This window comes from Triplophysa dalaica, chromosome 19, assembly GCF_015846415.1.
Source record: "Triplophysa dalaica isolate WHDGS20190420 chromosome 19, ASM1584641v1, whole genome shotgun sequence".
NCBI lineage: Eukaryota > Metazoa > Chordata > Actinopteri > Cypriniformes > Nemacheilidae > Triplophysa > Triplophysa dalaica.
Window position 1 is genome coordinate 14,675,286 of NC_079560.1, and position 24,659 is coordinate 14,699,944.

The 24,659-nt window shown below is 40.9% G+C and overlaps 3 protein-coding genes across 3 annotated transcripts; 1 reads left to right on the top strand and 2 right to left on the bottom strand.

Annotated features, from left to right (window-relative positions):
* Nucleotides 1–14,680: 14,680 nt before the first annotated feature.
* Nucleotides 14,681–16,399, bottom strand: LOC130408284 (zona pellucida sperm-binding protein 3-like). Its single transcript, XM_056731774.1, has 8 exons — nt 15,974–16,399; nt 15,775–15,896; nt 15,584–15,687; nt 15,335–15,512; nt 15,154–15,271; nt 14,996–15,081; nt 14,831–14,919; nt 14,681–14,748 (listed from the first exon to the last, which is right to left on the bottom strand). The coding sequence occupies exons 1-8, from the start codon at nt 16,397–16,399 to the stop codon at nt 14,681–14,683; spliced, it is 1,191 nt and encodes a 396-aa protein (XP_056587752.1).
* A 1,867-nt stretch (nt 16,400–18,266) lies between these two features.
* Nucleotides 18,267–20,033, top strand: LOC130408285 (zona pellucida sperm-binding protein 4-like). The gene is made up of 8 exons (XM_056731775.1): nt 18,267–18,573; nt 18,647–18,834; nt 18,902–18,999; nt 19,074–19,231; nt 19,325–19,517; nt 19,589–19,736; nt 19,819–19,891; nt 19,963–20,033. Exons 1-8 carry the CDS (start codon nt 18,267–18,269, stop codon nt 20,031–20,033), a joined length of 1,236 nt encoding a protein of 411 aa, XP_056587753.1.
* Nucleotides 20,034–22,584: 2,551 nt separating this feature from the next.
* LOC130408286 (zona pellucida sperm-binding protein 3-like) lies at nt 22,585–24,457 on the bottom strand. The gene is made up of 8 exons (XM_056731776.1): nt 23,879–24,457; nt 23,680–23,801; nt 23,488–23,591; nt 23,239–23,416; nt 23,058–23,175; nt 22,900–22,985; nt 22,735–22,823; nt 22,585–22,652 (listed from the first exon to the last, which is right to left on the bottom strand). Exons 1-8 carry the CDS (start codon nt 24,455–24,457, stop codon nt 22,585–22,587), a joined length of 1,344 nt encoding a protein of 447 aa, XP_056587754.1.
* Between the last annotated feature and the right edge of the window lie 202 nt (nt 24,458–24,659).

Genomic DNA, 24,659 nt, shown 5'->3' on the forward strand with positions numbered 1-24,659 from the left:
CTACGATCTGGTGTGACAGAAAATCTTTCATGTTTGTGTTAGTGACTCTTTTTGATATTTTTGGCATAAAAAAATCAAGCATGTACTATATATGGTTTAGGGTTAAACTTTTACAACCAGGAATAACAAAAAAGGAGTCAATATCTTCATCTTCAATTGTCATAGGTCTACACTGTTTTATTTAATGAATGTTAAGTTTCAGATGATATCTTAAGATCTTCAAGAAGGCTGGTGCTATCCCCTATAGCTCTAACCATTGGTTAAAATACAATTGTTTAGCACTCCTTTTAAATTTCAAGATCTATTATTGTATGCTTTAAAAAATGTAGAATAGTCCAATAACGTCTTAGCATCCTGTTGAGTAAAGAGTTACAACAGTGAGGTTCTAAATGTAAATTCTGTTAATAGAGTTGTAGGTAAGGATGTGTTTATGGTAATAGATTGAAGAATTTTTGTTGTATCCAAACACCCCTACATCCACTTTTCACAGCTTAACTTATGAGACTGCCTCAGTCTGACACTATAGTAGTTTCTTTTTCATTTCAACCCTCTTCATCGCCATTATTTCATGTTGTACATCTTATAGCAAAGAAGTCTAAACAGATATTATTTCCATTTCACATTGTTTTAAGCCATATATTTGCATATATTGGCATAAATTTGTAAGTGTTAAACATATGATTAAATGTTTTCTAACGGTTCTCTTCAGATCTAAACTTTATACAAAAAAGTAATGATCAATCAGCATGTTTTATATAATTGTCATCCTTTTCTTGTGTTGCATGCTTTTCACTGAATAAAATTCCCTTTCTGGCAGAAAAAAACTGAATGTAATAAAAATAATAGCAAGTGAAGGCTACTCTGCAAGTTTTTTAAGTACCACTGTATTTTCATTTATGTGTATAATGCTTTTACAGATAGATCTGACAGTTTGTCTGCAGGATTGTGCATTAAACGTGATTGGTAAAATGTTGTTGCATTAAAGAATATTTTTTACTTGTAAAAAATCTAGATTTAAAGTTCTAACAAACATACAAATAAACTGCATGCAGACAATGTGTATTGTGAAACGCTGTAAATGGGGTTTCAAATGTTTAAAAAACATATTGAGCTACAGAGATAGATTTGCTAGGGTTTCCGCTTTAGAAAGTTCTTCATTTTAAAAGATTGGATGTTACCTCTAGTTTTATCTTATTTAGACAAATGTTTTGGTCTTTTCATCTTCTTTTCTTGATTGCTCTACAAGTACTGGCAAACATGCATATCAGTAGTATTTTAATTTACCTTCACCTTAGGTCTTTCAGTGGTGTACACAAATGGGAAGTCGATGGGCACTACCACATACGAATATTACGCGTTACTTAAGTTAAAGATGGGTTAAGTCATAGAGAGACACTATTAATAGTGTGACAATATCTCTATAAACCAGTGCGTCAGTAAATGAATCAGTTGATAAATAACTCATTACTTGAAGGATGAATACACGTTTTGTGTTACCATGTTGCCCAATTAAATAGATATGCTTTAAGAAATGAGTTTGTGATGTAATCCTTATACTATACCCTCAAATACACATCACGCACACAACGTGGTTCTCTCACTATATACAGTATCTACAATGTTGATAAAAACTTTCGACCTGTTTACAAGTTTGTGTCCTCACCATGTAAATGTCAAGAAAATTTTTACATTCTCTAAATTGTTCTTCTTTTGTAAACCTTTTGTATGGTTTCAACATTTGCATTTAGTCAGTACAAAGTTGTCAGGCATTTACACTTAAGTTTTTAGACAACACTCTCAGAATTAAAACCCACACACAACATCTATATGATCTCACTAGTTTTACAAAAGTCATTCACAAATAGCCTGTAGTAAAAGCAAAACAGGTGAAAACAAAACTTTTTGATAATGGTGTGATGAGGGGGGTTTAGGTATTTAGACCAAGTGAAGGAAGGGCAGGGGTCAAAGGAGAGCCCCAAAAACAATCATAAAATATAACTGTCATCAGGGTTGTCATACCATAAAAGTCTCAGTTTGAGTGACTGGTGGACAGATACTTTGACAGGTGTACATAAATCAATCAACATTTTTGACACACAGTATATGATTATACTACTCTCCTGGCTTCCAAAGAGTTATTGGATATTGCTTTAAATAAGTGATAAAAAAGAAAAAAAATTGAACGGTTCATCAATGAATTATACAAAAATGAGTCTTTAAATCTTATTATATACATATAAACCCTAAACCAAAATATCAATAATATTTTCAAGATACAAATACTTTTGCACAAATAGAGTATACTTGAGCGGTTACACACACCAAAAAAAATTAACATGTAAACATGGCAAACAACATCAAGACATCTTTTCTAGAAGTTTACTTTCCCCCTTAAATAAGACCAAGAAATGCTTGACCAAAGATCATATAGCTTGTATTATTATTATCATCATCATATTCTTAACAGGTTTCACACAAGCAAAAATAACCACAGATCATTAAAACAGTGAACTCGAGAAAACATATAATGTTAAATGATTTATAAACAGGATTCTACAATGACATAAATGAAACGAAGAGGATAATTATAGCAGATTACAACATACATTTTGATTGATTTCTTAAAGCTGTTGCAAGGTGAGAAGCTTTAATATACATAAATGGAGTTTAGCCTTTGTTGCGTTTCTGTCTTTTCTAAAGCTCAAATCGATTCTCGAATGCATACAATACTTCCTTGGCATATTGTGTTACAAAACATTGGGGTGTTTAAGTTAATTAAAACAGCTTATAGGACCATAACACAAAACAGGGAACGTAAATCACCTTGTTGTCTTCCTCACCTCGACCTCTCTTCTCTCTCTTGTTGCTCTTTTGATATCCTGATTTTGCCGCTTCTTTGAATGATTCGCTGTACGTCTTAAGGCGACATGCACATACACACAAGAGTTTTGAATGGTTTTCTGTCCCCTATGAAGTATTCTATGGCCGAGTTTAGAAGTAGGTTCATCATTTTCTTCTGATTTCTTCTGATTTAAAGAGCATTTAATCTTTTCATTATTTATTTATTGTTATTGTCATTATTTATTTTTGCTACTTCTATTAAACGGCCATCCTGAGGTATATACTGGCTCTTTAGCTGCAATAACAACAAATAAACACAATTATAGTACAATAATAAGTACAATTATAATAAACAACACTTCTTAAATTGTTATTATTAATGTTTATGGGTCTCATATCACTGTCCCTGTCAGCTTAATGTTTAGAGGTTTGCGGCAGATCTTCATGTCCAGGACAGAGGGCTGGGAGCAGGTGAATTTCTAGAAATACAAATAGAAATACAGTTACTGGAAATCATCAAATAATAAATATCTAAAACTGTGAGAATAATGTATGCGGGGCAGGGAGTTTTGTCCAAGCCTCTTGTCCAGCCAGCATATGTCGTACAACCTTTTGAGAACAAATCCAAGTAGATAAATGACTCACTTGTTCAGTCAAAGATTAACAACAAAACTAAGATTTTTAAAACATTACTAAAAGACAGAAGAGTGTTCAAACTGTTGGTCAGACGGAACAACTTTAAAAACTTACCATATGCTGGTTGTATTTTAAATGTTTTGGGGAGCTTGGCTCTTCGGAAAAAAAATACAAGGAAACTACTTTAAGTACTTTCTACTTAAGTAAGTACGTCTACTTGAAAATGGCAAGGAAAAAGCAGGCATAGGAAATGGAGTGTTCCAAGACTGTCTTACTGAGTTCTGGGACACATTTTTTGCAACAAGAACTTGTGGAACAACTTACAAGATACCTACTTTACATCACACGTACCAAGAAAGAGAGTGGGAAGCTGTCGCACGGATTTTGGCCATTGGATGGTTGCGCTTCGGTTACTTGCCTATTCAACTAGCACCTCCTTTTCTGAAAGAAGCACTGTCCCTTCCTTCACCAGAATCCAGTCTAATGGATGTGTTTTTCAATTACATTAGCCCAGCAGAGAAGGATGTTTTAAGTGAAGCACTTCAAGACTTCCAAAATGCTGACATGGGTGAAGTCCTAAGCGTTCTAAGCAGTCACAACTGCTCAGTGCTTCCAAATGAAAACAATCTTCAGAAAATAATCGAAGAAATTGCACATAAAGAGATGGTGCAGCAACCAGCCTAAATAATAAAGTGCTGGCAACCAATTCTGCAATCTATTGGGGCGACTATGACTGCAGAGGAACTGGACAAGATTACTGAAAATCTACAACCAAAGGCAAGAAATGTGGCAAAATCCATTAAGTTCCCAATAAACATGTCTCCATCTGAAACAGTTGTTTCAAATCATCTCCTGCGATTCATCAGGGAAAGAGACCAGAAGGAGCTTGTTCTTTTTCTCAGATACTGCACAGGGTCCGATTTATTTATTTCCACGAAAATTCAAGTAACATTTAAAGAAATGAATGAGTTTTCAAGAAGGCCCATTGCCCACACTTGCAAACAACAACTGGAGCTGGCATGTGACTACAGCACTTATGCAGAATTTAGGGCAGAGTTTTGCTCTGTGTTAAACAGTGGAGTGTGGATAATGGACATGTCATAGAGGTAAAAAGTTGAATGCACCAAATTGATTGTAATGCGATTTTATACATTGCGATGTTAAAATTTCCTGTTCATTAAGTCAAACATTATTATCTGTTCATGAAGTTCTTCTGTTCATGGTTACATAGGGGTTTTCCAATTGTATAAGTTTTCTCACAGTAGTAATGTGCACATAGTTAACAGTTAACAGGTTCCATCCTATTGTAGCAAAAAAGCTGCACTTAAATTGTTTTATTAGCAGCAAATGATTAATATTAATGTACACTGTTGTGTACGAAATTAACAAACATTTAAAGTAATGTTTTTGTTTAAACATTGTATTGTGTTCATGAAGTTATGTATAGGAGCAATTGTATTTCGATTGGAATAGTATTTTTATAGGGGCAAAACATTTTTTTTTATTGATTTGCTATCATATCTGTTTTTTTTTCATTTATTCACAATTGCATTTGTTGCACTTTAACTTTTATAATACATTCGCACCTGAATTTTTTTTATTTGCATCAACTTATTCATATTTTTCTAAACAATTGTGTCCTGAATGTTCATTTTCTAAAGTGACGTTTTTTTTCACAAGGTTGTATTAAAAGAAACTTTATTGCTATAAAGAATAGTTTTTGCAGCTGTGCTATACTGTTTCTCATTCAGTAGAAAAGTATGTGTACATACAACAGGAAATATTTTTTCCCATTAATACACTCAACAGCTCTCAATAATCTGTTATTTAAGGCATTAATTTGCACCTGAATTGATTATCTTTGTTCTCAAATGTATATTTTTGTACAAAATTGTATGAATGTTTAAATTAAAGTTCTTAAATTTACCTTTTGTTGAAATTATTCTGCAATTGCTTTTATTAGGTCTCAGAATTTTCAAAAAAGCCAAACTTTATATTACAAAGTTACATTCTTAATTAATAAAATGAAATTAAAATAAAATTTAAAAAAGTCAAATGTTACAACATTCCATTCCATATACATTTTATTTAATCTATATACCTAAAAGTTCCCTAACTAGAGGTCGAATGTTTATGTAGAGTCTTAATGCCTCAGTGGCTGTTGCACTTGGCTGTAGATTATTTTCCCCCATAACAAGAACACAGAGGTCATATAAATCGCGATCACAGGGTATGTCTGATTTCCACAGGCAGATATTTTCATGGATAATCACATTCAATCTTTCAGCATCTACAGGATTCAAGTAGTCTTTTGATTGATAAAGTTCTGGTAAATTGTACATGAGGAAGGGTTTCCCTTGTTGTATGTCTCAACCATTGCTATGTCGGATTCGGTGGTTATTCCACATGTTTACAACGGTGTCCAGTTCGTCCTGAAAACAAAGCATATTAGGCATTTATACAGGAGAACGTCCAGTGAATTGGCAGTGTTTACTGGAGCAGTAGAAGTGGAATGTTAATCGGAAATATCTGGCATATTAAAAGTCTGAGTGTTGCTTTCCCCCTCATTTGTAATATTATTAATATATACACAAATAAAGATGGAAATAAAATACTGTTCCTGTAGTTTTATGATGAGTTTAATGTTCATGTGAATGTTCATATCATCTATGAATCACACCACGGTGTTTTGCTATGTGGTTACGCATTTCAGCACCACATAACACGAATAGCACCTAATCAAATTGCGAATGGATGGGAGATAAATTTACTTTAAAATGTTAGATGTTAAAATGTTTTAGATAAATATTCAATGATTAAGATAGTTTAACAGCAGCCTAAACAACTTGAGTTACCTGAATTAATGTGAGAAAACAGAATTGTATAAGGCCTTTATCAGTTGCATCGCCTGACAAATCACCAGCTGACTGCAGTTCTTTGAATACATCCATCCAGTAACCTGCATTTTGTCGTCTGTAGATACCCCACCAACTTTCTATTCTCTGGTTTGCTTGGCTTGTTCCTTGAAAGACACACGGTGGTCCGTGCACAGTTCCCGTAGAGTCTTCATGAAGAAACTCTTGTAGCCTGTTTACGTGGACATTTTCGGTTCCAAAATCGGATCTAATTATTCGACAACAACCCATTCTTTCAGCAACAGCGCGGGAATAATACCCAGCAATTACTCTGGGATTGTTCTTGGTGAAATAAGCTTGCATCCAGATGATGTGCCTCGAGAAACCATCAATGCAGCCGTTAACCGCTATGCCAAACGGCTTTAGTTTGTCGTAAGAATCCATGTGCCATAGATAGTTAGGGCCTGGCACTCCATAACGTCGCCTCCGCAACCTTCTCCCTCTTCTTTCCGCCACACCTAATGGATCCAGACTTAACTGTATCTCTCTGACCATTGCTCTGGTCAGCCGCAAACCACTCAAACAGCATCTTTCATGCATCATTCGGTACCCATGCAGAAGTCCCGGCCCCTCAAGTTGGCTGGCAATGAAATTAACTACACGCTCAGGGTCACTATATTGTCTTCGACGAAAAAGTTGCAGCCCTGACAGCCTCCTTCTCAAGTGTCGGACACTTATGTTTAAGTTGTCAATCACTGACAGACATAGAGCTATTTCAGTTTGGGTGAGTCCCTGAGCAAAGTAAAAGCGAACGCGATCATCCATGATGCTGCGATGATGCTGAACATGCGATAGAACATACAGAAAAAAATAAGTAGTGATCACGGGGAAAGAGTGTTTATGTCGAGATCACGAGAAAACAACTTTTGATAGGGCGAGAAAATTAACTCGTAGTAACGAGAAAACAACGTTTGTTATGACGGGATCACAAGAAAATTAAGTCGTAATCACGAGAAAACAAATGGTTATTACGTGATCGCGAGAAAATTATGTCATGATCACGAGAAAACAAGAACGAAAAAATATTATAACGCATGGCCACTTCCGCAGAACTTCCGTAGGTTCACCTAAGTTGACTCCATGTTTTCATTTGGGTGAAACAACGTTGGAGAATCAACATATTTCACAATATGAAATCAATGCAATAGGTTTGCTTACCTATCATTGAAACAATGTTGATTCACGTTAAAGACGCGGATTTAGGACCCCACTGAGTATACAACCTAAGAATGTTCGCTCCCTACCAACAAAACGGACGAAATACTCTTAATCACCCGGACAAACAATTTTTTTTCAAATCCGATGCGGTGTTTCACAGGAACATGGCTCAATGACACCATACCGGACAGCGCGTTACATCTGCCGGGTTTTCAGCTGTTCAGAGTTGATCGCTTTGCCGAGTTAACAGGGAAGATGCGTGTAGGTGGATTATGTTTTTATATAAACGTATATATATATATATAAATATAATATAATATAATATAAATATATATTTTATACTGTGCATAGCTGTTGAACATATTTTGTAGTTTTAATGTCTAGCTGTTGTGTGAAGTGGTATCGGTGTTTCTCAAACTTTTATCTGCCATTCGCCACTTTAGAGTAGGGGTACCGATCCCCACCTTTCCCCAACAAGTTGGTAATACACTTAACATTAATGCATTTGGAAGTCGCTTTTATCCAAATCGACTTACATTGAATTATACAGAGAACAACGCACAGCCCGCAAAACAGTCTCAGCCGACTTTCATGTACAATTTAACATGTTTAATATTTTAACGCTAATGTAACCTTAACATTGACCTTAATTGCTTTGTTATTAAATTGACCGTGTTTTATATTGTGCCTTGTTTTCAATTCATACTATTTAAACACGAAGCATTAATGTTGAGCTTTCATCAGTTTATTTGCGTTTTTTGTTTTATACAGTTGAAAGAAAAAGTATGTGAACCCTTTGGGCTTAATTGGATTTCTTCATAAATTGGTCATAAAATGTGTTCTGATCTTCATCTAAGTCACAACAATAGAGAAACACAGTCTGCTTAAACTAATACCGCACAAACATTATACGTTTTCATGTTTTTATTGAACACAACATGTAAACATTCATAGTGCAGGGTGGAAAAAGTATGTGAAACCCTAGGCTAATGACTTCTCCAAGAGCTAATTGGAGCCAGGAGTCAGCCAACCTTGGGTCCAATCAATGTGATGATTGGTTGTGTTGATTAAAGCTGGCCTGTCCAATAAAAAACACACACCAGTTTTGAGTTTGCTGTTCTGAAGAAGCGTTGTCTGATGTGAACCATGCCTCGCACAAAAGAGCTCTCAGAAGACCTACGATCAAGAATTGTTCATTGCAGGACACCACGGAGGAAGCCACTGCTGTCCAAAAAAAAACATTGCAGCACGTTTGAAGTTTGCAAAAGAGCACCTGGATGTTCCACAGCACTACTGGCAAAACATTCTGTGGACAGATGAAACCAAAATTGAGTTGTTTGGAAAGAACACACAACGCTATGTGTGGAGAACAAAAGGCACAGCACACCAACATCAAATCCTCATCCCAACTGTGAAATATGGTGGAGGGGGCATCATGGTTTGGGGCTGCTTTGCTGCCTCAGGCCCTGGACGGATTACTGTCATCGATGGAAAAATGAATTCCAAAGTTTATCAAGACATTTTGCAGGAAAACTTAAGACCATCTGTCCGCCAACTGAAGCTTAACAGAGGATGGACGATGCAACAGGACAACGACCCAAAGCATAGAAGTAAATCAACAAGAGAATGGCCACAAGCATAAGAAAATACGCGTTCTGGAGTGGCCTAGTCAGAGTCCTGACCTCAACCCGATTGAGATGCTGTGGCATGACCTCAAGAGAGCGATTCACACCAGACATCCCAAGAATACTGAAACTGAAACACTTTTGTAAAGAGGAATGGTCCAAAATTTCTCCTGACCGTTGTGCAGGTCTGATCTGCAACTATAGGAAACGTTTGGTTGAGGTTATTGCTGCCAAAGGAGGGTCAACCAGTTATTAAACCCAAAGGTTCACATACTTTTTCCACCCTGCACTATGAATGTTTACATGTTGTGTTCAATAAAAACATCCATCCATCCATCCATCCATCCATCCATCCATCTTCTTCGCTTATCCGGGGCTGGGTCGCGGGGGCAGCAGTCTAAGCAGGGATGCCCAGACTTCCCTCTCCCTAGACACTTCCTCCAGCTCTTCGGCGGGGACACCGAGGCGTTCCCAGGCCAGTGGGACATGCAAATCCCAGAGACATGCCCGGAACACCTTCCCGGGAAGGCGTCCAGGGGGCATCCGGAAAAGATGCCCGAGCCACCTCAGCTGGCCCCTCTCGATGTGGAGGAGCAGCGGATCTACTCTGAGCTCCTCCCGAGTGACCGAGCTTCTCACCCTATCTCCAAGGGATCGCTCGGCCACCCTGCGGAGAAAGCTTATTTCGGCCGCCTGTATCCGGGATCTTGTCCTTTCGGTCATGACCCACAGCTCATGACCATAGGTGAGAGTAGGAACGTAGATTGACCGGTAAATCGAGAGCTTCGCCTTGCGGCTCAGCTCCTTCTTCACCACGACAGACCGGTACAGCGACTGCATTACTGCAGAAGCTGCCCCGATCCGTCTGTCAATCTCCCGTTCCATCCTTCCCTCACTCGTGAACAAGACCCCCAGATACTTGAACTCCTCCACTTGAGGCAGGAACTCTCCACCTACCTGAAGTGAGCAAGCCACCCTTTTCCGACTGAGAACCATGGCCTCAGATTTGGAGGTGCTGATTCTCATCCCAGCCGCTTCACACTCGGCTGCAAACCGTCCCAGTGCATGCTGGAGGTCCTGGTCTGATGGGGCCAGCACGATGACATCATCCGCAAAGAGCAGAGATGAAATCGTGTATTCCCCAAACCCGACACCCTCCGGCCCCTGGCTGCGTCTAGAAATTCTGTCCATTAAAATTATGAACAGAACCGTCGACAAAGGGCAGCCCTGCCGGAGTCCAACATGCACCGGGAACAAGTCTGACTTACTGCCGGCAATGCGAACTATGCTCCTGCTCCGGTCATACAGGGACTTAATGGCCCTTAGCAAAGGGTCCCGAATCCCATACTCCCGGAACACCCTCCACAAGATGCCGCGAGGGACACAGTCGAATGCTTTCTCCAAATCCACAAAACACATGTGGATTGGTTGGGCAAACTCCCATGAACCCTCCAGCACCCTGGACAGGGTATAGAGCTGGTCCAGTGTTCCACGACCGGGACAGAAACCACACTGTTCCTCCTGAATCCGGGGTTCTACCATCGGCCGGATTCTCCTCTCCAGTACCCTGGCATAAACTTTCCCGGGGAGGCTGAGAAGTGTGATCCCGATAGTTGGAGCACACCCTCCGGTCCCCCTTCTTAAAAAGAGGGACCACCACCCCGGTCTGCCAGTCCAAGGGCACTGTCCCCGACCGCCACGCGATGCTGCAGAGGCGTGTCAGCCAAGACAGCCCCACAACATGCAGAGACTTGAGGTACTCAGGGCGGATCTCATCCACCCCCGGTGCCCTGCCACCGAGGAGTTTCTTGACTACCTCGGTGACTTCATCCCGGGTGATGGGCGAGTCCGCCTCCGAGCCCTCGGCCTCTGCTTCCTCAATGGAAGACGTGACGGCGGGATTGAGGAGATCCTCAAAGTATTCCTTCCACCGCCCAATGATATCCCCGGTCGAGGTCAACAGCTCCCCCCTCCACTGTAAACAGCGTTGGTAGGGCACTGCTTCCCCCCTCCTGAGGCGCCGGACGGTTTGCCAGAATCTCTTCGAGGCCGACCTATAGTCTTTCTCCATGGCCTCACTGAACTCCTCCCAGGCCCGAGTTTTTGCCCCCCCAACCACCTGGGCTGCAGTCCGCTTGGCCTGTCGGTACCTGTCAGCTGCCTCGGGAATCCCACAAGCCAACCAGGCCCGATAGGACTCCTTCTTCAGCTTAACGGCATCCCTTACTTCCGGTGTCCACCACCGGGTTCGGGGATTGCCGCCTCGACAGGCACCGAAGACCTTACGGCCACAGCTCCGAGTGGCTGCGTTGACAATCGAGGTGGAGAACATGGTCCATTCGGACTCGATATCTCCAGACTCCCTCGGGATCTGGTCGAAGCTCTGCCGGAGGTGGAAGTTGAAGCTCTCTCTGACAGGCGATTCGGCCAAACGTTCCCAACAGACCCTCACAGTACGTTTGGGTCTGTCCAGCTTCCTCCCCCGCCATCGGATCCAACTCACCACCAGGTGGTGATCGGTTGACAGCTCCGCCCCTCTCTTCACCCGAGTGACCAAGACATACGGCCGTAGGTCAGATGAAACAACCACAAAGTCGATCATCGACCTCCGGCCAAGGGTGTCCTGGTACCATGTGCACTGATGGACCCCCTTATGCTTGAACATGGTGTTCGTTATGGCCAAACTGTAACTAGCACAGAAGTCCAATAACAGAACACCACTCGGGTTCAGATCAGGGGGGCCGTTCCTCCCAATCACGCCCCTCCAGGTGTCACTGTCGTTGCCCACGTGGGCGTTGAAGTCCCCCAGCAGAACGACGGAGACCCCAGTCAGGGCACTTTCCAGCACCCCTCCCAGAGTCTCCAAGAAGGCCGGGTACTCTACACTGCCATTTGGCCCGTAGGCACACACGACAGTGAGAGACCTATCCCGACCCGAAGGCGCAGGGAAGCGACCCTCTCATTCACCGGGGTAAACTCCAACACATGGCGGCTGAGCTGGGGGGCTATAAGCAAACCCACACAAGCCCGCCGCCTCTCACCCTGGGCAACTCCAGAGTAGTGAAGAGTCCATCCTCCCTCGAGGAGTGGTTCCAGAGCCCAAGCTGTGCGTAGAGGTGATCCCGACTATCTCTAGTCGGAATCTCTGAACCTCACGCATAATCTCCGGCTCCTTCCCCGTCAGAGAGGTGACATTCCATGTCCCTAGAGCTAGATTCCGCGTCCAGGGATTAGGTTGTCGAGGCTCCTGCCTTCGACTACCACCCGATCCACTTTGCACCGGCCCCTTACGGTCCCTCCTGTCGGTGGTGGGTCCACAGAAGGGTCAATAAAAACATGAAAACGTATAATGTTTGTGCGGTATTAGTTTAAGCAGACTGTGTTTCTCTATTGTTGTGACTTAGATGAGGATAGAACACATTTTATGACCAATTTATGAAGAAATCCAAGTAAGCCCAAAGGGTTCACATACTTTTTCTTTCAACTGTATGTGTATTTGCCTTTAATGTTTTTTACCCATAGGTATAGCACAATACATGATAACATCATGAAATAATTTTAATCAGTTGGTTTTAACGGATAAACTTTGTCGCAATTCAACTTTCTAACCACCTTTCATAAACGAATATAAAATAAAAAATAGGCCCTAAACTAATTAATTACTAAAATAAAAAGACTTGTTTATCCAAACGAAAAAAGATGAGACGTGAAAAAGTGGTGTCATGGACAGGGAAAGAAAAGAACAGATGAGGAGAAAGTGAAACGTAAACGAGAGCGTGAGAGCGCTATGATTTTTTCTGATTTTCAGAGGCCGTTTCACTCTGATACACGTCAAGATACGGAAATGAAGTCAATGTGAAATCGTTCCATGGTGACTTTAAATTAGTTTCAATTTAAACAATGTTAAGCAGAACATACCTTTATTTGGTGCTTGTGTTTCTTTCTCTGTGTTTCTCTTTTTAGCTTCTGAAATGTACCGCTTTGATAACACTGTTTGCCTAAGCCTACCAGCGCAACCTTATTTAAAAAAATCGTTATTTATCTCTTAACCCTCTGGGATTCTTCGATTAGGGGTCACACGCCTTAAAAATGTGACTTATTTTTTTCAGGACAATTGGTACATTTTTGTTCAATAACATTTTTACTTTTTTGTTTCGCACTTTTAGATAAATTGATTAATATATCTACACATTCAATTAATACATTATTTTAGGGTAAAACAGGCTTAAAAAATGCATTTATTTGAACTTTTTTTATTAGAACCTTCTGGTTGTATAAAATGCAAATACAATTGTAAATGCATGTGTACTGGAGTATGGTTCAAGTATAGCAATATAGCCGTTTGTGATTTCCCATAGTTGTACAGATATGACTTACGTTGTACGTTTAAATTTTAGATATTTTTAAAAAATTATACGCATCAAGTTTTGCATTATGATGACTGTCAAACATTAAAATTTGTTATGAAGGGAAAACATAGAAAGTATTCTGTTACTTAGTATTTTTAACAAAGATATGCAACAAAATAAGGAATGGCTTCTGATAAATCATACACTTGCACTAGCAATTGATTGTGATTCCATTCAGTATTCTAGGACTCTTCTCTTAGTCGAATGTAGGGAGACTGGCTTTTTTTGATTCTGTATATGCACATGATGTTTAAGAAAAACACTGGCAATGGCTTATTGTCACGGTTTAAAAATGACAGAAAAATACCTTAAATGGACAAGTTAAAAGCTTTAAATATGGGTAAGTTACAGAATTACTTTTTTACGGTTGATAAAAATACAGATGTTTATTGTGTGTTCATCATGTCTCATTTTGCATCGACTGTAGAAGATAGAAAGAGCGGGCATCAGCGAGCGAAGTTTGTAGGTGCGTTTCGGGCCATTTTTGTTCGTGACTATGCTACGAACTATGACTATGCTTTGAACGCGGTGGTTATCAGTTGCGTTGCTAAAACCACCTGCCAACAAGTTGATAAGCTAAAAATCTAATAGCATGTGCATACTAAAGGCAACATTGTGTACTGTGGCAAGAATTAAGCTTCATGCTTCAGCAATGTCACTAAAGAAAGACTCTGGCTTCAATTAAAACACCACATATGCGTTGCAGTAAATGCTAGAGAAGCCATGTCATTAACATCGAGTTCTTCACAAGGTACACGAGTCTTTGCAGCGGCAAACCTAAACTAGGGGTTCCTCATTTTAACCTGATCAAGTCAACATTATTGAACCTCGGAAAACACGTCAACCAAATCTAATTTAGTAAAGAATTTGCCGTTTGTGTGAAGTTATGCTCACAAACAAAGTTCCAAACCATTGTTCACCCATTTAGCCACAGGGATGTTATTTTTGGGTAGGTACCTACCATTCCAAAAATGCGCTACACTCTCTACAAGGTAAAAGGGCAAACATGTAAATGAGATATGAAAGACTTCCTGAAGGACGACCACTCATAGACCATGTATAAATCACTTAAAAAGGTTTAATTCATCATTTCAAATTACAGTTGACCAAAGCCAAGTTCCTTCACATTCAGGGGCCCAACAGATGCTTGCTCCCACCGTAGATCTATGGAGAACAGACAAGCAGTGAGAAACTTCCAAGACCATAATCAGATTCACTTGTAGCTAGTCCGCGTGTTAACCCATACCTCCAAGAATCTGATCGCTTGCGTTACTGCTGCTACAGGTGGAGTCACAGCAGCCACACACCTGATCAGATTCATCCACAGACACCCACCTGCCAAACAAAGACACATCCTCAATGATAAAGGTCAACCTACTGACCCAGTGAAGGTTATTTGGGGGCATCATACCCATTAGGGGAGAACGAGCAAGCCTTCTGCTCAGAACTTGTTGGAGTGGCTACAGGAACCGCCTTCAAAATGCATGTGATGTAGACCTGCAAAGACAACAGGGTTCAGGTTTCCAAACAGTGCACTAGAATGTACTCAGAACCAAGGCAAATACATACCAGCCCACTGTTTGCTTCCTGGAACCTGAAAGCCTCCAGCTGAAACTGCAGCTTATCAATTTGAGTTCGAGGCAGGTAGCGAGAGCTGGAGCCGGTGAACTTGGCATCAACCAGGCACCTGGAGAAGAAACAAGTTAAACACAGTGAAATAATTATAGGATAGGCTGGGTAAATGTCTTACCCATTATTCTCAATGAAGGAGTATCTGGGAGCAGAGTTCACATCAGGGGACACAGTGGCTATGCAACGGTCCACAAACACACGGAAAGGTACGTGGTTGTACGTCTTCACAGAGGCCTCAATATTTACAATGTCACCCAGGAAATACTGGTTTGAAGGTCTCTCAAACTGCCACTCATCTGTTTCAAGGAAAAATAAATAAGGTCTACAAAATTACTTGAAACTACATTAAAATCGACATAATACATACCAGTCATAAGCTTGAGGGAGAAGACCAGCCGCTCTTCTGCAACCTTAGTAGCTGCATATGGCAACCACGTGGGCAACAGGACATTGCTGCTCACATTATGCATTCTGTAGATTATTGAAAAAAAAAAGGTTGGTCACCACAATATCTTTCACTACACGCATAACACAGCCACCTTGAACCCAGAACCGCACCTTGGATAGTGACACTCAATACTCACCACAGCACCACTACTCCTGACAATAGGAACACCATTTGAAAACTCTTGGGGAGAATAGACCAGGGAGAAGGTATAAACAAGCTCATCTTCGGTCACCTAAAGAAACAAGAATGTTAATCAAGAATTATTCAAAACCTAAAAATCACTTTTGGTAAGAGGATCAGTCTTCTCACCGTTAACATGCTGCCACATCCATGCAGTTCTGATTCAAAGAGGAGCACTCGAGCATTGTTGTCCTGCCCTGTTGGTGCACAGCCTCCCAGTGCAAAACCAGAAGCCATTAGTAGTTGTCCAGTCCCAAAGAAGTCCTCCATCACTTCCACATACACTGAATTCTCACCGCACTGAGCCCCTACACTATTGGGAGGCAAAGGGTTCCGCAGCTCGAAAGGAATCTCTGGCTGTACAGGTTCTTCGGGTAGGCTTGGAAAGGTCCACGCCAGTGTTTCCATGGGACCCTGCAAAAGCTGTTTAGACTGACCACCAGGAGGATCTTGACCAGGCTTTCCACCAACCACACCAGCAGTTTGCATTGAAAACGGAGAAGGAAATCTCTGTGGCACAAGCATGGGGTTGTTGGTTTGGGAAGACTGAGGCATTCTGGTTTCACTCTGCTGAGGAACTTGCATTTGTGACCATGGCCTAAATGTACTAGGTTTCTGTGTTTGAGCTGATCTTCCTCGCCATTGTGCATCAGACAAGTCAACTGCAAGCACCAGCACCAAGCCAAATCCAGCTTGCCACAGCCCCATCATTGCTGTACTTGAGTTTCCGTGAAGTGTCAAAAGCCCAGCATAAAAATTTATACATCTGGAAATCAGGATGGCTCCACCCCTCTAGTGATTGGCGTTATGCTATTCTAGACTTGTTCATTTACCTATCCCGCTTGCAACAGGTGGATGTTGTGTGACATTTAGAACGCAGATGGATATCGGGATGTTGGTCATTTGTATTAAGAGCTCATGTTGCTTTATTAAATGAGGCCTAGTCCACACGTACACGGGTATGTAATAGAAAAAAATCGTACTTGGACAGAGTATATCCAAATCGTCAGTATCCATAAAAGAGAAGGCGAGGAATTCCCGGATGGCTTACTGGTGAAGCCCAGATTCCGATGCACTCAGCCACAGATACTTCAGATACTTCTATATTACTATATCCCATGAGCCCACGGTACAGAATACCAGGCAGGACCGCAAAAAAGACTCAGCCGACTTTCCTGTACAATTATACATTTTGTTTATTATTGTAAAGCTAATGTAATATAAACATTGACCTTGATTTGTTCTTAAATTGACCGTGTTTTACAATGTGCCTTGTTTCAATCCATAGCATTGCAAAGCATTAATATTGAGCTTTCAGCAGTTAATTTAGGTTTGTGTTTTAAATGTACATTTCCCCCTTCAAATTATTATTGCTTAAATGTTTTTTTTTAACTCGCAGATAAACAAAATGCATGATAATTATTCACAAGATCATTTTAATCAGGTGGTTTTAATGGACACACTTTGGCGCAATTCAACATTCTTATCACCTTTCATAAACGAGTAATTGCAAAAAACAAATAAGCCCTGAACCGATTGATTACTACAATTCAATTACTTGTTTATCCAAACGAAAAATAAAGAGACATTTAAAAACGGTCTAGTTTTATGGACAAGGATAGAAAATTACAGATGAGGAGGAGGTAAAATGTAAAGCGTGGTGGGATAACGTTTGCATAATGTCCATTTTAAAACATATTTGTCACAAAAAAAACACCACGGAAGAGATTTCGTAAGGTTTTTTAATGCGTCAATAGAATGCTACAAACATCAAGCAATAGGCAGAATTGAGACAAGAGAATAAGTCAAGCATTTTTCTGTTACAAATAAAAACATTCCATTAGCATAATCATTCTTCAAAAACGTAAACATTGCTATCTTGTGTACCCGCTACGCCTACTGCCTCTCCACATTAAAGTTTTTGTGCCCCTTCAATTAACATTTCGACGTGAAATCATTCTCGAATGCAACTATGGTTCCATGTGACATTTTCTTCGCAGTCTGTTTTATGTAAGGCATTCATTTAAACGTGTCCTTGTTTTGAATGTATGGTCAACAATGAATAAAGGAAATCATAAAAAAATGACCCAATTTCCTCCCGTTTGTCGAGCCCACCTGTCATGTCTCTATTCCCCACAAGTGGGTCCCGCCCCGCACTTTCAGAAACTTGAAAAGCAAACAAATGTTGAGAACTTTTCATTTGTGAAAGTACGCTTTGCTTTCACTCGCTTGGTAGAGATCGGTCAAAACACGATCGTATAAAATCTTGAGAGAGAACAGAATTCACCCTGTTTGTAGCGTCCAGCAGGTCTGGAGAACAATCATTGTTAATTGATCAAGGAGTATCTACAAATTCTGACTGACGGTTTTCAGAGTATATAAGACTAAACACACGACTCTTAGAGTATCTACTTGTGGCAGGATGGCGGGAAGTACGCGGATGGTTCGTCTTGTGGCTATTTGCGCATGGTTTTGTGCTGTTGGTCACGCCGTGCCACAGTTTAGTAATTTTCCCCAGGAGCCTCAATCTCCAGTCTTCCAACAAACTGAACAACAGTTTTCTCAGAAGTTTCCCATTCAGAAGCCAGTGGTGCAGTCAGAACCTCTTGACAAGTGTGCTGTAGCTGATTATGAGCAGATCCAGTGTGGACAACCTGGTATCAGTGGTGCAGAGTGTGACGCTATAAACTGCTGCTTTAATGGACAGCAGTGTTATTATGGAATAATAGGTAGGGGTGTTAAACCAGTGAAATGTTTCATGCCAAGCTGATTACCTGATAACTTCCTCTGTCTCTCTTACAGTGACTGTCCAGTGTATAAGAGATGGTCAGTTTGTGCTGGTGGTGGCTAGAGATGTTACTCTGCCCCGTCTGAGTCTGGACACGGTCCGTCTGCTGGGTGGAAATGAAGCATCTTGTGGTCCTGTTGGTTCCACGCCTTCCTTTGCCATATACCAGTTTCCAGTCACCGCCTGTGGCACCAGCGTGACTGTGAGTTTGCTGTTGATGATTTGGACGTCTGGAACAGATTTGATGTCAATCGTGTTTTTGCTTGCAGGAGGAAAATGGCTATGTGGTGTATGAGAACAGAATGACTTCATCCTATGAAGTGGGGATTGGACCTCTTGGCTCCATCACAAGGGACAGTCAATTTGAGTAGGTCCTCTGCGTTTTCTCTCAGTACTGTGAATTCTTGAACGGATGTAAGAAGCTCACTGTTTGTTGTCTAGACTTCTCTTCCAGTGTAGATATTCTGCCACTGCTGTGGAAGCTCTGGTTGTTGAGGTCAACACTATTCCCCCACCTCCACCTGTGGCTGCTCCTGGACCCCTCAGGGTGGAGCTCAGACTGGCAAATGGCCAATGTGTCACTAAAGGCTGTGCAGAAGGTAATATCTTAAAAAATGCACCTCAAGAGGAGTGTTACTTTAGTAGCACTGTCTCAAACTCTAGCTGGGAGGGTAACAAGTGTTCATCCTCAGGAGATGAGGCGTACACGTCCTACTTCGGTGAGGATGAGTATCCAGTCACAAAGGTCCTGCGAGAACCTGTGTATGTGGAGGTGCGTATTTTGGAGAGGACTGACCCAAATCTTGTCCTGATGTTGGGACACTGTTGGGCAACATCAGCCCCTAGTCCTCTCAGTCTACCCCAGTGGGATCTTCTAGTTGATGGGTGAGTAGGATCCAAAGCATTTGTCCATATAGTGTGCTGTGAACGAGTCCTGACTGTCACTTCTGTTTTAGATGTCCTTACCGGGATGACCGTTACCTGACAGCACTGGTTCCTGAAGTTGGCTCGTCTGGTCTTCAGTTCCCAACCCACTACAAGCGCTTTGTTGTGAAGATGTTCACGTTTGTGGATCCATCATCACTGGCCCCTCTGCAGGAGACTGTATGATTTCCTTACAGCCTTTTTTGTATCCTCTAAATTGCCTCTTGTATTTGTTGCTAAAGCTGATCTCTTTGTTGGTCAGATCTATATTCACTGTAGTACCGCGGTGTGCCACCCTGCTTCTGGTTCCTGTGAGCAGAGCTGTGCCAGGAAAAGTAGGTGTTTAACTTTGGTTTGTGTACAACATCAAAAGACATCAGTTTCATCTGACTCTCTTGTGTTCCAGGGAGAGCTGTTGATGGAGAAAGGAGTGAAGAAACTGTGGTTTCCAGTGGAGGTGTTTTCTTTACGATGTAAATTTCATTGCTGATTTTAATAAAGTTATTAGACGACACCGGTAGTCAGAATTTGTTTACACCGTGGCATTTTCAAGTGTTTTCCCCAAGGACATTTGCAGTGTCTTTAGATACAGAGCTGGTTTAAAGGAAACTACAGAAGGTTGACCGTTCAGAGATGTGCTTTAAAACTGCTTAATATCTGGATTTAAGTGTACAGACCAAAGATGCATTGTGACGCAAGCATGTACTTCTATTACTATATCCTATCCCGAGTCAATGGTACAGAATACCAGGCAGGACTGCAAAACAGTTTCAGCCGAATTTCATGCACAAATATACGTATTGTAAAGGTAATGTAACAAACATTGACGTTGATTTATTATTAAATTGACCGTGTTTTATATTGTGCCTTGTTTTCCGTTCATAGAATTTAAACACGAAGCATTAAAATTGAGCTTTCAGCAGTTTGTTATATATATATATTTGCCCTTGAATGTTTTTTTTAAGCTCCTAGATATAGCAAGATAGAAGATAACTTTTGACAAAATCATTGTAATCTGTTGGTTTTGTCTCAATTCAACTTTCTAATCACCTTTCATAACGAATAGGCCCTAATAACTAATATTTAATTGTTTATCCAAACGAAAAAACAGAAGTGGTGTCATGGACAAAGAAAGAAAAGAACAGATGAGAAAGTGAAACGTAAACGAGAGCGCTCTGATTTTTTCTGATTTTCAGAGGCCGTGTCACTCCGATACACGTCAAGATAAGGAAATGAAGTCAATGGCAACGTGCGTGGTGACTTTAAATTAGTTTCAATTTAAACAATGTTAAGCAGAACATACCTTTATTTTGAGCTTGTTTCTTTCTCGTTTCTCTGTTTAGCTTCTGAAATGTACCACTTTTGCCTAAGCCTACCAGCGCAACCTTATTTAAAAAATCGTTATTTATCTCTCAACCCTCTGGGATTCTTGGATTAGGGGTCCCACGCCTTAAAAATGTAACTTTTTTTTTCAGGACAATTGGTACATTTGTTCAATAACGTTTTTTCTTTTTTGTTTCGCATTTTTAGAGAAATTTGAAAATATATCTATACATTCAATTAATGCATTATTTTACGGTAAAACAGACCAGGCTTTAAAAATCCATTTATTTGAACATTTTTGATGAGACCCTTCTGGTTGTATAAAATACAAAAACAATTGTAATTGCATGTGTACTGGAGTATGGTTCAAGTATAATATAGCCGTTTGTGATTTCCCTCTAGTTGTTCAGATATGACTTAGGATTTGAATGTACGTTCATTTTTAGATATTTTTATTAAAAATATTACACATCAAGTTTTGCATTATGACCGTCAAACATTAAAATGTGTTATGAAGGGAAAACATAAGTATTCTGTTACTTCGTATTTTAGTATTTCCTTAGTATTTTAAGGATATGCAACAAAATAAGGAATGGTTTCTGATAAATCATACACTTTACGGTTGATAAAAATACAGATGTTTATTGTGTGTTCATCATGACTCATTTTGCGTCGACTGTAGAAGATACAAAGAGCGGGCATCAGCGAGCGAAGTTTGTAGGTGCGTTTCGGGCCATTTTTGTTTGAGACTATGCTACTTCCACTCCCAAAAATAAAGATGATACAGATCTTCATGGAACAGAATCTTTACGGAACATCAAAATGATTTTTGGCATAAGAAAAGTTGTCCCCTGCTAGATTTTGTTGACTAATGCCACAAATCTTCCAGTGCTACTTTATGACTGGATCTGTAGTCCAGGGTCACCAAATTACCTGGTGTAGTAGTTACTGCCTGTTTTTGCAAAAAACATTGGAACGTGCAGCAAAACGTTGCCATATCACTATATTCTCCAAATACACAGTCCAAAACAGTTAAGAGTAAATGCTCACATAAGGCATGGTTGAGAAAAGTTCTGTTACATTGCAGAGGTGTATTAACCAAGAGGCCTTGCAAAAAACAATTTGAAATTGAACGCGGTGGTTGTCAGTTGCGTTGCTACAACCACCTGCCAACAAGTTGATAAGCTAAAAATCTAATAGCATGTGCATACTAAAGGCAACGTTGTGTACTGTGGCAAGAATTAATCTTCATGCTTCAGCAATGTCACTAAAGAAAGACTCTGGCTTCAATTAAAACACCACATATGCATTGCAGTAAATGCTAGCGAAGCCATGTCATTAACATGGAGTTCTTCACAAGGTACACGAGTCTTTGCGGCAGCAAACCTAAACTAGGGGTTCCTCATTTTAACCTGATCAAGTCAACATTATTGATCCTCGGAAAACACTTCAACCAAATCTAATTTAGTAAAGAATTTGCCGTTTGTGTGAAGTTATGCTCACAAACAAAGTTCCAAACCATTGTTCACCCATTTAGCCACAGGGATGTTATTTTTGGGTAGGTACCTACCATTCCAAAAATGCGCTACACTCTCTACAAGGTAAAAGGGCAAACATGTAAATGAGATATGAAAGACTTCCTGAAGGACGACCACTCATAGACCATGTATAAATCACTTAAAAAGGTTTAATTCATCATTTCAAATTACAGTTGACCAAAGCCAAATTCCTTCACATTCAGGGGCCCAACAGATGCTTGCTCCCACCGTAGATCTATGGAGAACAGACAAGCAGTGAGAAACTTCCAAGACCATAATCAGATTCACTTGTAGCTAGTCCGCGTGTTAACCCATACCTCCAAGAATCTGATCGCTTGCGTTACTGCTGCTACAGGTGGAGTCACAGCAGCCACACACCTGCTCAGATTCATCCACAGACACCCACCTGCCAAACAAAGACACATCCTCAATGATAAAGGTCAACCTACTGACCCAGTGAAGGCTATTTGGGGGCATCATACCCATTAGGGGAGAACGAGCAAGCCTTCTGCTCAGAACTTGTTGGAGTGGCTACAGGAACCGCCTTCAAAATGCATGTGATGTAGACCTGCAAAGACAACAGGGTTCAGGTTTCCAAACAGTGCACTAGAATGTACTCAAAACCAAGGCAAATACATACCAGCCCACTGTTTGCTTCCTGGAACCTGAAAGCCTCCAGCTGAAACTGCAGCTTATCAATTTGAGTTCGAGGCAGGTAGCGAGAGCTCGAGCCGGTGAACTTGGCATCAACCAGGCACCTGGAGAAGAAACAAGTTAAACACAGTGAAATACTTCTAGGATAGGCTGGGTAAATGTCTTACCCATTATTCTCAATGAAGGAGTATCTGGGAGCAGAGTTCACATCAGGGGACACAGTGGCTATGCAACGGTCCACAAACACACGGATAGGTACGTGGTTGTACATCTTCACAGAGGCCTCAATGTTTACAATGTCACCCAGGAAATACTGGTTTGAAGGTCTCTCAAACTGCCACTCATCTGTTTCAAGGAAAAATAAATAAGGTCTACAAAATTACTTGAAACTACATTAAAATCGACATAATACATACCAGTCATAAGCTTGAGGGAGAAGACCAGCCGCTCTTCTGCAACCTTAGTAGCTGCATATGGCAACCACGTGGGCACCAGGACATTGCTGCTCACATTATGCATTCTGTAGATTATAGAAAAAAAAAGGTTGGTCACCACAATATATCTTTCACTACACGCATAATACAGCCACCTTGAACCCAGAACCGCACCTTGGATAGTGACACTCAATACTGACCACAGCACCACTACTCCTGACAATAGGAACACCATTTGAAAACTCTTGGGGAGAATAGACCAGGGAGAAGGTATAAACAAGCTCATCTTCGGTCACCTAAAGAAACAAGAACGTTAATCAAGAATTATTCAAAACCTAAAGATCACTTTTGGTAAGAGGATCAGTCTTTTCACCGTTAACATGCTGCCACATCCATGCAGTTCTGATTCAAAGAGGAGCACTCGAGCATTGTTGTCCTGCCCTGTTGGTGCACAGCCTCCCAGTGCAAAACCAGAAGCCATTAGTAGTTGTCCAGTCCCAAAGAAGTCCTCCATCACTTCCACATACACGGAATTCTCACCGCACTGAGCCCCTACACTATTGGGAGGCAAAGGGTTCCGCAGCTCGAAAGGAATCTCTGGCTGTACAGGTTCTTCGGGTAGGCTTGGAAAGGTCCACGCCAGTGTTTCCATGGGACCCTGCAAAAGCTGTTTAGACTGAACACCAGGAGGATCTTGACCAGGCTTTCCACCAACCACACCAGCAGTCTGCATTGAAAACGGAGAAGGAAATCTCTGTGGCACAAGGATGGGGTTGTTGGTTTGGGAAGACTGAGGCATTCTGGTTTCGCTCTGCTGAGGAACTTGCATTTGTGACCATGGCCTAAATGTACTAGGTTTCTGTGTTTGAGCTGATCTTCCTCGCCATTGTGCATCAGACAAGTCAACCGCAAGCACCAGCACCAAGCCAAATCCAGCTTGCCACAGCCCCATCATTGCTGTACTTGAGTTTCCGTGAAGCGTCAAAAGCCCAGCATAAAAATTTATACATCTGGAAATCAGGATGGCTCCACCCCTCTAGTGATTGGCGTTATGCTATTCTAGACTTGTTCATTTACCTATCCCGCTTGCAACAGGTGGATGTTGTGTGACATTTAGAACGCAGATGGATATCGGGATGTTGGTCATTTGTATT